The following is a 16211-nucleotide window of genomic DNA, read 5'->3' as shown; positions in this document are numbered from 1 at the left end:
AAGGTTTAACAAAGCTCTGTTGTTTTGCATAAATGTGGAGGGGCGTGGCCCCCAGTTAGCCCTTCGTCAGAAGCCTTGCAACTGTATTACATATTTCCTTTTATAACAGTGTACTGAATGGGAGCAAAACAATGGGCAGCCCCCCCAATATAAATTTCGTTCCGACAGCACTAATAACTACAAGAAACTTTTCGCTACATATTTGTTTAGAAGTATCAGGGTCTCGTAGAAAATTGGATAAACGAGGCGAAAGAGCTTCCATGGAGGGGCCGTCGAGAGGTGGTTGGAGGCCCTAAGTATATCTGGAAGAAGAAGCTTCTCTGCGAGCAGAAAAGTTTTGTGACCACACCCCTAAGATTAGCTTTGAATACAATCAATTACAATCAATTTCATCTAGCAACAACAATTACTTACAATATAATACTGTATATATGTGTATCAAGCATATAATTTTAACAATGAACTTTAATTACAACCTAAATGAATTATACTTTTGAATATCACAAGTACTTTTGAATAATATAATGATATAAAATGTTGTCTAGAACACTGAGATGAATCATAATAATTTTCGAGCCAAGTGCCCTAAGACTTAAGGGAAATCAGTAATTCAGTTATACATTTTGATATAGTTTAAATGAACTTGATTCAGTTTCATTCAAGTTAATTATAACAAAACAGAAACAGTATATATGAATTCAATTCTAATAATCGAAGGGAACAAAAGAAAAGAGCAGAGAAGGGATCAGGAGGAGGGGGTGAGCGGCAATTAATAAAGAGGATACTTGTTTTGGGTGGAAGAAGGCTGATTGTAAGTCGCTTGTAACAAATTTCCAAAGCTAAAGCTTATTCGCTTCAGCAGAATAGCTTTGCAGGAGGTAATTACGGGAAAGTTGGCCAAAAGTAATTTTGCTGCGTGTTGATTTGAATTCTAGTCATAGTCAATGTTCTAGTGGAACTTGATTCTAAACCTTTACACCAATGAAGTCCAGAAACTTTTTCGCAGATCAGTTCTAACAGTTGGCAGGAAAAAAATACTGCTTGTAGCATGACAGGTTTTGTAGTTATGCCTTTTTCAAAAAGTTTATTCAGAGTTGATAAATCATTGTGTATATTAGACATAAATTTAGCTGTTTTAGCAGTTTTTATAGCAATCCCCAACTTTTAAAAGAGTTGAAGATCAGAAAATAAAGGAGTTGCTTTAGATTTCAAGTCTTGAAAGCACCTTATTTTAACAGCCTTGTTAAAGCTAGTGTTCATTGTCTCGGTCAGATATCTAGGAGTATTACAGATATCTTGTTCTGAATCAGTAAACCCAAATATAAAACATTTCACAATACTCCTTGCAGTCATTCTTTTTACTATTTTTAAAGCAGGCTTTTTCTACGTTTGATCAATTCCAATCCTAAAACGGAATTAATCACTTTATGAGACCCCGTAGGACCTCGGTTTATTTCTTGGAAATTAAGCAATGAAAGGATTTATCGCATTATTCTTTTCTTCTACTTCTTTCCTTCATTCTTTTTAGTTTCTTAAAAACACTTCTTTAAAATCACTGAAGCTCATCAATGTTGGTACTGAAAAAATCATCAAAGTGCTTGGGAACAAAGGCCCTTCTTTGCTGAACATTGCTGACCTCGGTGCATGTGATTGCTCTTTCGGAAACCGAAACCAGCAACCACTTTCACACATTTAACCTCAGTCAAGCTGCTTCACGATTACGTTTACTGCTTTCAGGTTCGGGGGAAGGGGGGGGGGGGTAACCATGGTGCTAGAGACAAAATTCAAGGTGCCCAAAAATTCATACTTTTTGTAAAAATTGATTAAATGCTCATAAAGAAATTCCTACTAAAATAAACGAGGTCTTTTAATAATGTCTTCTAAATGTTTACAATAATTTTATAAGTCCTCCTTGTATCAGCCCCCCTTCGAATAAGCCCCCATCCAAAAATATCAAAAATAAATAAGCCCCCAGGGGCTAATTCGATAATTCACGGCAATGTAACTTGTTGAATTCATAAGGAAATGTCCTATTTTCCTCCGCAGAGGCATTACTTCTGAGTGATAACTGTTTCACCCTTATTTTCACATCTTTGGTCCCAGTAGATCACCGTTCACCAACACTTTTCCGAATCCCCACATATGTAGGTACTTGGAAATAACCATGGCAATTTCTTCACATACAGGTGGCACCTACCTCAAAATTAACCTGGTCTTGACAGAGTTTATGCAAAAACTTCAAGCCATGGCCCCCTGCCCCCCCCCCTCGTCAGATATCTCGAAAAAACTGGATCTTTTAATGGTTATAACTTTCACGTATCGTGGATTTAATGGAGACTGACTTTGTACACTCTGCTTTGACACATTTCTGCAGATAGGGACTGTTTACAGTACACCAACTTCATTTCCACAACTGTTTCTGAAGTGCTGAAGAACGAAAACTTGCAAAAGGTCAGGGATGCTGTCCAAAAGTTAGGTAAGCCTATGTACAGTGCTGGCACCATGAGGTGAGAAAGAAATTTATTTGGGGGGCTGCTGATCGTATTGCTTCCCATTCAGTACACCGTCGTAAAGGAAATAGAGTACATCTTGACAATTATTGGGGGCCCCAGTGGCGCACCCAAAGGGGGGAATAGGGGGTCCGGACCCCCTACTTTTCTAAAATATGATCCTCGAGATTTGTCCAAAAATAATGTAAAACTCGTTGGGGGGTGTAGTATACTGTATGCTTGTGTCAATAACAATTGTAAAATACTTTGCTATTTACCGTAGCTAACATTAAGCGTAGCGAGTGCAACCGTAGCTAATGGGGGAAAATCTTGCAAAAAGGGCGTTTCCCCACATTTGCGAGTGTCTGAAGGGCGTGGTCCAAAAAATTTCCTTCACAGACCCTTCACTACTGCAGCCCTGGGTACGCCACTGCGGGGCCTCCAGTCACATCGCTTCCAACAGCCCTGACATCTATGACTGTGGGATGAGAAATGTCTCAAAAAAGTGACTAGGTCCATGTTGAAAGGCATAAAGTTTGATCACTACATGAAATTACAATACCAGTAGGTAAACATATACTTTGAATTACTTCATGTGATTCAAAACATAATGTTACCAAGTGAAAATAAATTAATGTTCAAAATAAAAACATTTAAGTTCAATATTTACATAAATATTCATTATTGATACAATTTTCATATTTCATAGTTCTCTCTAATAATGAAAAATAAAAAAAATGATGATGGCAGAGTAAGGCACATGCTACTTCATGTTCAGTTAACTACAATATGAGTAAATTGATTTGAAAATATTTGGTAGAGGGGGTTGCAGTGCAATGTTTTCTTCCATCATAAACTAACTAAATTCCAAAAACTAAACCAATATATAATATGCAGGGCCATCAAGAGCCAGCTTGGCCTAGGGTTGATTCACATAACTGGACCCCCTTAAGAAAATTTCCTGTGGCCACGGCCTTCAGTTTTAAGAGAATTCGGGAAATGCCCTTTTTAGTTACAATTGTTGAAAAAGTTTTTCAAGGATTTTTACAGGAATGTGCAAAAACATTTTACATGAATCAAGAAAATGTGGATATTTCTCTGCAATAAACTTACAAGTTATTATTCTGTTTATAAGTAGCTGAAATATTAGCTTTTTTGCATCATAGATAGATCTTGTAACATTATTACGGGCCCCATTGGAGCACAGGCCCCAGACTTTTTGCCTCTCCTAACCTGACTTTTTGCCTTTTTTCCTCAAATTATGTCTAAAATTATATATTACTTAAGTGTGTGCACCTTACGTTTATGATTCCTCAGGTCAGTCTTGATACATACAATCACACTTCAAGCATTCATCACACATTCATCCTAACTATTTATATGACACCTGACAGCATTGTTTTACCTAGAACATCATAGGTAAAAAAACATTGCACCTATCAACAAAGGCCTTGCTTTAGCTTACAGCCTCCATTTGAATTTTTTTAAGGAGAAAATAAGGCACACCAATCTTCTTCTCTGTCATTGATTCAGTGGTTTATCTGGGTATCAAGAAATTGAAAATCAGGCTACCCAGATTCTAAAGCAAATGGTCATGTAGCAAGTCAAATTGATAGATGGTTGCCCACCAAAAAAGCTTTTGAGTGCTTTTCCAAAGTTGTTTAATGTTGCATTCGCAAAAGATCTAAGATGCAAAACTATTGTTAATATACATACTTGCCTAAAAATATAGTTTATAAAAAAATTATCTAGTTCAAACATTTATTTTCTTGATAAAAATTTCTATATATATTGAATAAAAACAATAAGATCAATTCATACATCAAAATTTTCAGTCTAGCTGAAATTGTTTTATATAATTTGGATTACATGTAATTTAATGAAACAACCTTTCTGGCAAATTCAAGGAGATCAACAAAATCGCAAATTACTATATTAATTCCTTTCTTCTTCTCATCATGAACTTTCTTTAACCAGGAACTCACCATTTTGTCACAATTTTCTGCCAAAGTGGTTTTCAAACTACCATTAGCCAAGTGAAGGACTATAGTAGATGTTTGGGGGGAAAGAATAGCCTGAAATACATTGTAACAATCCTCCTTCAGGGTGTCAAACCGGCCATTCAAATGATTCAATAAATCAGTGATGTTGGCTGTATCATACCAAGGAGAATAAATTGTGCTCCGTGGCCAGAAATTTGGGTTCTTTTTTATAGCTTCTTCGTTATCATAAAGAGCAATTATCTGTTTCTTTGCATCCCACAAGTCCTTAAGACAGCAGTTTGTACTTTTTGTACCTGGACCATAAAGTACATCACCAAAACTTTTCTCGATTATTTCCAAAAACGTCGAGCAATCTTTCTCTGTAAAACCCCAGAGGTGATTGAAATCGAGTATGACTACCTCCTTCGGATGTTTATCTAAAAACTGTTTCATTTCGCTGAAAATTGCTTGATATGCTTGTCCGTACAACCCATGTACAAAACAGTACTCCTTAGAGGCATCTTCATATGCAACACGCAAATCAAAATACCTCACACCATTCGCTAACTGCTGGTGCAGACTCAATGTTTGTGTTATTGACCATTTGTAGACGATATTCTTTGCGCATTGACCAAAAATTCTTACAAGAGTTGTAATGGCCTTTGACTCATCAGGAGCTATTTTCGAGGTCTTGTCAAGATAAAATGCCCCCGAATCGTGTGATCCCGGTATTGCCAGCTTATTGACAGGAACACATTGAAGGTTTGTTGGCAGTTGTGCCATCCAATTTTCCAGATCGAGTTCTAATGAATCCCCCATTTCAGAGCAGATTTTAAGCCTGTTGTTGTTCAATCATCAACTTCTTGAAATATGAAACGGGAAGCTCTGCATCATATATTTAGATCACGCGACCAAACAAACGTTTCGAACGTCACCTGATCTAGCTGTCTAGTGCAAAACGCATGATCAGATAAAATGGAATTTAATACCTTCTTTTTTCTTTGCCATTCTAAAACCTTCTAACGAGCACGCAATTTCACTGCCCCCTGTCTACGAAGTTTCGTGAAGTTCTTGTAAGGGTAGGACATTGAACAACAACAACGACGACATAGGTCACATAACACAGTCATAGCAACCAGCAACATCACTATCTGGCATTTAGTATCGAGTTGTTCGAATAGCGTATAGTGTTTGCAGGAAGAAAATAATCAAGTAAACAATTAACTTATGAATTATCATGGGTGCAGGAGCAAAATAGAAAGGTCAGGGTAAATGGGTAGCTGTCGATAGCTGGGGAATAGGTCAGTTGCGGGTGTATGGGGGGCGACGGCCCCCAGCTTTTGCCAAATTGTCGGCTAAAAATAGTTTTCAGCACTGTTGTTGGTAGATTTTGTCGTTTATCGGCAAATTTGCTTGTTTTTGTGGGTTTCGCTTCCCTCGCTCTTAACGAATTTCTGCCACTGAAATGGGTAGAATGCGGAGGGCAAACCAAAAATTCGAAACTCTAGAGTAACAACGTAATAGACGAAGAAATCTCATGCCCGATTCTAATTGCTGTCTTTTTAGCCTGCGAATGCTTGTGGCTTAAGCCACTTTCATTTCTATTAGAATGCATATCATTTTTATGTATTTCATTGTACTTGAAGTCAATAATTCTTGCCTCTTTTTCTACAAAACTGACTGAAGGAGAACTAATCACTTGTTCAAGGGGGCACAAGTAGGCAAAAAGAACATTTTAATCTCTTCTTCTGAAAAGTGGGGCAACGGCCCCTGTGCCCTCGATTTTAACATGAGACCAAGTGCTGTATATGTATGTCTCTCGCAGAGTTTCTGAATTGTTGATCTATTATATGTATAGATTTATCTTGTCTTTGTTGATGTGACAGTAGTTCTGTTTGGAAAAACGTTTGCCCATTGTGACCAGCCTCTGAGGTATGGTCAAAATTTTTACACAAACGATAACAGAGACATAGATTTCTGCTGATCATATGGAAAACTGTAGGGTGTTGTTTGAAATTTGTCTTCCAGATACTTTATTTCATTGCTCACCAGCTACCAAATTTTCCATTTAAGAAATCTTTAACTCCTTACTGCCCGATTATATATGATTAGCGAACAAAAGCTTCAGAAACATCATTTTTGTCGTAATTTTACAATTTTTTGTCTTTATTTTTAAACTTTTAAGTTTCGATTTAATATCAAATAGAAAAAAACGTTGGAATTGAAGAAGCTTATTAAGAACAAATATTACAAAAATACTGATTTTTTCGTTCTATTTTTTCTTGACCTTACATACAATTTTATTTTTCTACTTGCTTGATAGTCTACTTGCTAGATTTCTCTACTTGACTAATTTTATAAATCTTGACCCAGGAGCATTCCCGGTAGCAAAAAATTCAAAGGGAGTCAAGCCAAATATCACCTTAAAATATTTCCTTATGTCAAGCCCAAAAAGCAAAGGATGGGATTTTAAGGCAATTTAAAACATGATATCAATATTTTAGCTCAGTTAAAGTCTTGATTAATGGTTTTGAATGAATTTGGAAGTAAGAGTCCAAAAAGCAACTTTTTGAAGGAGAAGCAATGCACTTTATCAGTATCATAGCCAAGGTAGTAAAATAGGGGGGGGGGGCAAAGGTGAAATTTTTGGGAAAAGTGAACCTTTTTTGTCCAGAATTTATATTGCTTAGCTATTTGAGTTAATTAAGATGTATTTAGAGGTTTAGGGTTTTATGTAGGTTAGGTGGAGCGACTTGTGCCAATTAACCAATGGCCAATCCTTGCTTCCTGTGATAACAGAAGACCTGATTTGATGAGGGATGTCACAATGTCTTCTGAGGGGACTATCTTACTCAGATTCAAAGAATTCATTTGTTAGCTTTGTTAATTCATTTCTTCCTCAGGGAGTAGATACGTGAGCTTCAGTATGCTAGCATAGTTTTTATTTGGCCCTAATTGAGTTGGGAGCAAAAGAGTGGCTCAGTGATGATGTCCAAACTAGTAAAGACCTTCATAATAGGTATAATGTAAATTGAACAATCACCAAAGCCTTTTATTCAGTTTGCAAGAGCACACTCCTTTCTTACCACCAAATCATTGTTCTTTTGTCCTAGCTCTAAGCTTTATGAAGCGAGCCACACAACAGAGTTTCTTTAGTAAGCTTAGGTGTTTGCTTTCTGACCATAAATATTTCTTGAAAGACACACAAAAACAAATTTGAGGATAGATGAAAACACAAGGGGAGTTGATTAATTCATTGAAAATAAACAATTTATGAATCAAAAAGTTTACCTTATTATTTTTTCTAAATATCTTGAAAACACATACAGCAAAAAACAGAAGAATTGCATTGTAGAATAGTTAAAATAGTTAATATTGAATTTCAATCTCTACTAACATTTTTAAACATCACAGAATTAACACTTTCAATATAATCCCAACAACATAATGGTGTTAAATTAGTTAAAAAATGGCTACACATAAAATAGGGAACTAATACGATCTAACAAGAGAACTACAGGACCTATACTTGTACCAATTTCTGGTGTCTCAGTTTCAAGTTGTTTGGAGACACAAGGAATTTAAATCCCACTGTACTGAGATAGAACTTGAAGGCATGACCGATATTAAAATAACTTAAGTCATCTGTTAACCAATATTAACCAATCAATAAGTATGGGAGTGTTATTATGCTCACTGATTGGCTATTTGCCTTTTGACAGATGGCACAACTTAAGCATCCATTGATCACCTTTAATACATCAACAGAAGTAATATATATATATATACTGAATGTTAATTTAGAGTGTTTCTCCCAAATCCAAATAATCCCTCACTTTTGAGCACAACTGTTAATAAACAACTATCAAAAAATAATTGTTTACTTCAAAATTTCTACTGTCATTCCAATTTGTGGATAGAACAATGTTGCCTTTAAGGTCTTTTGCAATACATCTCAAACCCCGATGGTTATATGTGCAAATTTAATACAATTGGATGAAAATAGCAAAATCAATCACATTTTGGAAAACTCTATGTGATTCAGTCATATGTGTATATTCATTTATTTTATGTAATTTGATAATATCTGTTTATGCATTAAAATGTCAGTTTCAATGCAATATTATTGCTGTTATTGCAAATGAAAGACCAGCTCCCAGAGCCAACCCACACGATAAAAACAGTGCCATTATTGTTCCAGCAACTTCAGCGTACTTTGGGTTGACCAACTTGGGACCATACATCATACAAAGGCTGCTAAGATATCCATTGCTGATAGAGAAGAAAACATTTATTATAACTGGATAAACATCATGTTTTAGATAGACAGGGAATCTTCGGTGATCTGGACTGTAATTACATAATGCAAAGAGTGGTATGAATACCACTCGTGAAATGCAAAGGATCCGCAACAAAATGCTTTTTTCGCTGAAGCATGGGACAATTCCAGCTAAAGTTCTCCCTGTTAAATCACCAACATTAAACAACAGAAAGCAAACCAGAGGTGAAAACAATGAGTTTGTCCAGTCATCACCACTGTCCTTATTTACTGACTGAATACCAGACACAACTGAAGGGTACAGTGAGAGTGTGACCACAAACACAAATGAAACTGACAATGACATTGGAGACAAATCCTTCAGAATCTGTAAGTATGGTGTTTTCTCTCTGATGGGATATTGTGTAGAGCTAAAACTGCTTCCCAAGCTAGTAACACTTAAAAGACTGCTGGAACTTGCAGTTAATGCATTGATTGATGGCTTTGTGCTAGCCTGGCTCCCACGCAATGATCTGAACTCATTTCTGTTCAAGCAATACTTGACATAAGCAAGCCTGAAAAAGATGAAGTATGCAACAAGGCATACTAGAGTTACCATGACCGCAGTTAAAAAGTACCCAAATGCACTGTCCTCTGGTTTACTCCCTATTACTAAAGAAAGTATGCTTGCCAGGGCTGCAAAAGTCCCACCAAGCCCTTGTCCACCCATCATTGCCTGGGTGTACTTTTGCCCTATAACTCCTGCAACTCCAAAAAATGTTCCCCCGTAAATTGCACAGGCCATATTTATAAGTGCAACAATTCCAATGGTTACTCCGAAGAATTCTTTCGTCCATGATGATGTGTCTATTCTTACAAAGGCTGCGGTTAATATGAAACACACGAGTGTTACGAAAAGGCACGTGAGCATTCTCAGATTTCGATTCACTTGCTTTGTTAGGAAGACGTTAACAAGCAGAGACAAAACGTTTGGTATCATTGCTGCTACAGAAAAGGCACTTTCAAACATGTTCTGTATATTGGAATCTCCTTTGAACTTCATTTCAAAATATCCCCGAGCGGTAATGAAGAAATTCCAAGGAAGTAATGATCCTACACCTTGAAGATAAATGATAATATAGGTCATGTTAAGCCAGTCGTGCGTAGCAGCCTGAAGCTTCCCATTTACATCTCCAAACACTCCATCTTCCTCGCTAAGAATACTTGATGCATCTGCACCTATATTTCTTGAATCAAATTCGTTTTCAGAACCGCTTTCATCTAGTCCGCCCACTGAAATTATTGGTCTTCTGCCATCCGACATTTTTGCATCCATCTACATCAATAAGTCAATCGGAAAGATTTAAATTAAAATTGAGTTGAATTCGTTGCTACGGTGTTGTTGTTGTCAGGACGGGGGCAGTGATGAGTACCGATTGGCGCCCCCACGGGAGGAACAGAGTTGTCTGAAATGCTGCGAAAAAGTCCCGAAAATTGGTTATGTAGAAAATTCTTCAAATCTTTCTATATAAGCCAGTGTACAAGGAATAGCATTATTATCTAAAAAAAGAGTGAAAAGGATATTTTTAAGAACAGTAACAATAAATTAAACAAATGTATAGCATCAAATAAACCATAAATTAATAAACAAACAATTCGTGCAGCAATAACTTTATATACTATCAATTTCTCATTTTGAAATTCAACTTGTATTCCAGTTGCGGAAGTTAATTTTTCAGGTGGGGGGTGGGGGACAAAGCACACAAAAACAAACAAATTTGCTAATAAATGGTATGCATAATTTACCGACAAAAGTGTCTTGTAGCAAAACAATTTGGTAAAATCTGGGGGCACTTGCCCAAAATCTAACTGGCCTATAAATCTGAGGCCAAAAAAGTTTTTTTGGCATTTTTAGTCAAAGGCTGCAGTCATATCAAATAATTTTTAAATGAAACTATTGTTATTCAAAGAAGTGGGAGGATTATGGTCCCCCGGTCCCCTTTCGTTGCAGGCAGGTTATATGGTAGACAGGTTATATGTCTTGCGCAGGTTCCCTGCACAGGAGTAATGGCGCAGGGGCAAGTGGGGGCTTCAGCATTAGCAAACCTTTTTTCGGCCCCTTCTTGAGACTTGGGCCCAAGTAAACCCCCCTCCCTCTGGACAGAACTGATAGTGGACAGTCGATGATGTTCTATCGTTGCGGTGGAACTCGTGAGAAAAGTTGCTTTTTATGTATATATTGTATATAAGAAAATTAGGAGAAACGTGGGAGTGAGGAGAGAGGGGCAGTGCGATAGACACTTGCGCTGATTGAGAGACCCGAAGCAAAGATTGAACAAGAAATTTAAGGATTGCTGAGAGTTAACGATAAAAACAGGGCCTTTGCCAAACACTTTCACTTAGTGCCAGTCACCAAATTGCCGACAAAATAGGGCGTGGCCTAAAATGTATCAATTTTTGGGTATGGCATTTTGACGCAGCTGACTTTATTCATCAAAGAGTATGTTTTCGTCAGTCAATCGTCGCTTCGATTTTCGCCTTGAAATTTGCTTTACCTGAGTACCTAGGGGTATCTTTTTTGATTTTACTCTAGAAGTGAAGTCTTGAGCAATGAGATTCCCTAATTAATTCAAATAGTCCAGCATGTTCAAATACAGTTGAATCCCGATATAACAAACCCCGAATATAACGAGCTTCCCTGTATAACCAACTAAATGTCTGTTCCCTTGAATTCTGCCTATCAAACTCTTTACAAATTCTATCGGCATATCGAGCCCAGGATATAACGTCTCTTTGGGGAAATCACTATTGACTCAGAGCACGAGATGAAAGTTTTATCGCTCACAAATTACTACGAATAATTACATCAACACTAACAAATATCTTCTTACTTTTGAGACATTGGCAATGAACGACGAGAAAATTTTATTGGGAGATCCAGGTATTTTTGGGCGTATACTACGAAATAACCTAAAAAGGTTTTTCCCCGGTTTAACAAACTCCCGATATGACGAACTATTTTCTGGTTCGTTATTTCGGGATTTCACTGTAGAACCTTAGTTTGTATGAGCAGACATTACAGGTAGGCCCGCAGAGAGGTTTCGGGGTTCTTGGGGGAAAACTGGCAGTCATTTCTTGCTCACTTTTACAATTTTTAGGCATAAAAACTGGCATACTTTCAGGCATACTTTTTCTCCGCTTCATTGAATTCATTACTTTATGATTCCCCCTAGACCTCAAGGCCCTGAGAGGCTTTGCCCCCTATTGTCCCGCCTCTCAGCGGCGCTGATCCAAGGGCTTCCGGTATCTCCAGGATCAACGTTCTGTTTTTCAATAAACTTTGACCCCAAACCCCAAACTTTAGGTGGAAATAAGGTGGCTCTGGAAATGTCGACAGTTGTCTGCTAGGTTCTAGACTCTGGCTGTCGACAGAGACCGAGGGAGTCATTTGAAATTTTTGGGGGATATTTGCCCCTCCGTGACACCTATAGCGCTATTTCTACGTATTATGAATTGCTGAGGGTTTTTGGGTGATACTTATATCATCCCCACTGTTTGCTAAAGCTCTTCTGTTTGCTATGCGACAAAACATTAATTCTGGAAAATTTGTCGATAAGAACTTTGCAGGGGGGGGGGTTGGGGGGGTTGGGGGGGGTTGGTGGGGGTTTAAACTCGTTCACATATCTCTTACAAAAGTTAATAAAAAACATTAGGTAGGGGTGGATCGTATTTTGGCCAAAGGAAATTTCACCTTGTATAAAGCACTGAAACGAGACAAAATGGGCGTGGTCTCGCTGGACAAGCCCATTACCCTCCCGCTCTGCAGTAGCTGGCAGCAGCATTGCTTTCACTGACCTTTGCTTATGACAGCTACCCTGAAAGTAGACTGGCTCCAAGTCGATTTCGAGCTTGAGAGAGGCATATGACTTGATAGATAATGCTAATTGAAAATTGTAGCAAAGAAACTTACACGGGATCGATCCCAAACTAGTACGGACCAGCCTTCCGTTATCCGCACTCATTTGGGGTCGCTTTGGAGAGCGTTCCAGTTTGGGATCGATCCAGTTTGGGATCGATTCCGTCTCGTGTAAGCGCGCAGAATTGGTGGGATCGATCCCAAATTGGCACGGATAGCAAACGAGGCTAATGTATCTTCTTTTTCTCTGCAGTAAATGATAAGATGCGTTCCGTCAACCAGTTATTGGTCGAAAAGGGGGTAGCAAAATAGGAAATCTTTTCATTTGAACCCTTTTTTCCAACCACCGTCACCATTTATTTCAAGTGGGTGTTGACATACATAACATGACTTCACCCCATGTCTCACCCCTTCTTCCACTTTTTGCAATCCCAGGCCCGTCCAGACAATAAACATTCGAAGACAATAAAATGAGACAGTTGATATCAGCAAAATTTCGTTCGAAGCAGCAGTTCCGAACTTGAGCTGTGGATGTCAAGGCGCACTGCTTAATACGGCAACGACATGGTGATACTTACTGCATTCCTCGCTCTTTGCTGTTTGCCTCTAGGCACTGTTTTGACATATAAGTTTTAGAGTATTTGTTACCTATATTGCATTTCGCTTTGAGGTTAAGTTTATCCGTGCAAAGTTATAGATATAAATGATATAATCTCAGGGCATTTAATTCAGACTAGGGATAGCATCAATGTCATGGTATGCACTCACAACACACCGCGGAGCAGGGGCTGGGGGGCGAAAGTCTCCCCACATTTGCAAAAAATTGCCAAATATTAGGTAATAAACTACCAGTAAAGACTCTTTTTCTACGTTTTTAGCCCCCTCCCCACTTTTTTTAGACCCCCCACTTTTCTCAACTCTCCGCGGTGCCTGCACCATGCTATTTCATAAATGTCATGGTATGCATTTATTTCTTTAGCATTTCCTGACAAATTCAAGATGTAACATTTGCCTAGAAATCGTATGATGCTACATCAACGCAGATTGATCTTACTTTTGTTAAATGTTTCAACAATCCATTGGAGTAACCATTTCAGTATTAACACCATTTCTGGTATATTGGCTAAACCTCTCTCGAAGACTTCAACAAATGTAAACGTAGATTTCTTCAGGCCCCAGACACGCATTACCCCTCGCATTACGAGGGTGTGGGGGCAGTTACACTCCCAAGTTTCATCAGTAAGTAGGTAAAATCGCTGTTTCTTTGATAGATAGGGGTAAAACACTAAGGAAATATACAGTAAAGTGAAATAGGGACAAAATTATTTGGTAAGTTTTATCTTTCATGACCCCACAAGCCTCCTCAATTCTGGAAGATCAAAGAACGATATCTCCTCTTATACTACTTGTGTTTATGAAGATTCTCCGGAAATAAGGTAGGTTTTTCGCCCGAAATACTACTGCAAAACAATGGGTCCCTGGTCGTCCTTTGTGTTGCTTGTAATTTGGGTAAAAAGGGTTTTGATGCCTTTTATATGCCTATATAGTTTAACAGAGACTTAAACATAGAGTTTTGCCTATCTAGGTCGGAACCAAGTTCGAAATCATCATGCCACTACACGGAAACGGATCCGCATGGATCTGGGCCTTGCGTTTACATGGACACGGTAGGATAGGATCCGTATCTTTTTGGGGAAAGATCCGTACTCTTCTGGGTAGGATTGGGAAGCGAATCCATTTAGACCCGCAGCTTCATCGGCTTAGTAAGCGGGTGGATACTGATCCGCAAAGGCACGTCAGTAAAATAAGACTTTTGGTTATCTTCTGGTGTCAATATAATTGTACGCAATAAAATCGGATTACCAAGAGTTGTAGAAAAATATTACGAGTTGGATTACCAAGCCTTCGATCAGGGGTGTATTTATAAGATGCCTTTGTGTTTACAAAGAATGCTTTATTGTTGCAAGTAGTTAGTCTACACTGCATACTGCACAGGCAACGGTTGTTATCAATATGTTCTACGAACTAGCAGCACAATCACTGCCAATGTCTTTGAACACTGTCAATTTTCAAAGGCTAATTTATCCATTCCCTTTTACTTTTAGGACCATGGATGTAGTGTTAGGGGGCTCAGAGGGCTGAACCCCCATTGTTGATGCCGAAAATTGGCAAGGTTCTACTTTTGCCATTGTTTTTTGCAACATTTTGTGCGAGAGTCCCTTGATAATTTTATAGCATTACACTCCCTAGGACCAATTTTAAAAGAATGAGGTTAGGAGTACGTTTGTTCTTGTTGTCTATAAGATATTTTTCTAGACTATCGACATTGTTATTGGGGAAAGGGGGCGGGGTAGAAGTAAAAACATTCCAGATAATTAAGGAAAAAATGAAAATCATAACCAAATTGCTGGATGTTACAAGAAAGAAGCTTGGCTTACAGTGCTTGTCAGTTGCCACCATTTCAAACGTGCCACCTTAGGTGTTCTCGCTCGAGCCAAAATAAAAGGGAACAACTCCTATGTAATCGCGAGTCCGTTCTTTTTCGCAATGCTTTATGGTTTAGTATATGATCTTGTATAATTCGCGTTAGTAAGTGCTTCTGAATCGTATCCATATCATCGTGGTTTATTAAGGCCCAAATCGTAGCTAGCGGTGGTAAAGGGGGTTGTAACACCCCCCAATACTTCATGAATTCGTCGGTAAATCTTCTGTTTGTTTACAACATCCTAGTCTGGAATGTCAAGCGATGTCATTGCCTGTGATATAGCATTTTTAATTTACTTTTGACAGAGAAAACATGCAAGGACACAACCTTGGGTAATGAGTACCGGGGAATCATACACGTGGTGGCTTGCCTTGCCAAAATTGGGCGTCTCAAGAACCACACAATCATACAAGGACACCAGAACGATATCCTTATTCCGGTTTGGTTGACAATTTCTGTAGAAATCCAGATAATGAGCCGGACGGACCATGGTGCTACACAACAACCGACATGAGATGGGACTACTGTGGAGTCAAATATTGCCGCTTGAGTAAACTTGCATTTGGTTTATTATTGAAATGATTTTTTTTCTGAAACTTCAAATGGAAAACATACTAGTTACTTTTTTTTATTAGACCCCCATCCTTTATACAAAAGTTTGATAATTCCAAAGTCACGATTCTAACTTTGCATTCATCAATAAATTAGAAAAATTAGATGGTCTACAATCTAGTCGTGCACCCTAATGTGTTGGCTTCTCCCTCTATTTCTTTTCAAATACTACTTTGCAGTTAAATGAATTTTAAATTGATTCTGCTATCCCTCCATTCATCACCAAAAGCTTTGAATATTTTGCATATTATAAACGTATTTTGCATTTAGATTCGTTTTTTCGCTCAATTTTCACTCGACTTTTCGCTCACGCCAACAAAATGAAGACAAAGAAGCGCAAAGCGGCTGTCGTGCTTATCTTACATGCAAATGTCCTATTACATTCTCTTGACGAACTCTAGCGTCATAAGACCCTGTTCGTTTGTTTCATGCAGTAGCCGCCATTTAATATTTATTTATTCTAAGCAAA

General features: G+C 38.1%; 2 protein-coding genes across 3 annotated transcripts; both read right to left on the bottom strand.

The window, feature by feature from the left end:
- Positions 1 to 3009: 3009 nt before the first annotated feature.
- On the bottom strand, positions 3010 to 5565 carry LOC135684583 (PI-PLC X domain-containing protein 3-like). Its single transcript, XM_065200209.2, has one exon. It carries the CDS (start codon positions 5288 to 5290, stop codon positions 4355 to 4357), a length of 936 nt encoding a protein of 311 aa, XP_065056281.1. The 5' UTR covers positions 5291 to 5565; the 3' UTR covers positions 3010 to 4354.
- A 1229-nt stretch (positions 5566 to 6794) lies between these two features.
- Positions 6795 to 10247, bottom strand: LOC135695245 (equilibrative nucleoside transporter 3-like). Of its 2 annotated transcripts, XM_065214241.2 has the most exons (2): positions 9421 to 10247; positions 8588 to 8743 (listed from the first exon to the last, which is right to left on the bottom strand). In XM_065214241.2, the coding sequence occupies exons 1-2, from the start codon at positions 10063 to 10065 to the stop codon at positions 8729 to 8731; spliced, it is 660 nt and encodes a 219-aa protein (XP_065070313.2). In that variant the 5' UTR covers positions 10066 to 10247; the 3' UTR covers positions 8588 to 8728. The 2 variants fall into 2 exon arrangements, with proteins under 2 accessions (XP_088971110.1, XP_065070313.2); XM_089114984.1 differs by having other exon boundaries at positions 6795 to 10245.
- Between the last annotated feature and the right edge of the window lie 5964 nt (positions 10248 to 16211).

The sequence above is a fragment of the Rhopilema esculentum genome, chromosome 21, assembly GCF_057945365.1.
Source record: "Rhopilema esculentum isolate cy_ngs chromosome 21, ASM5794536v1, whole genome shotgun sequence".
In the NCBI taxonomy this organism is placed as follows: Eukaryota; Metazoa; Cnidaria; class Scyphozoa; order Rhizostomeae; family Rhizostomatidae; genus Rhopilema; species Rhopilema esculentum.
This window is presented reverse-complemented; position numbering and strand designations above follow the sequence as displayed.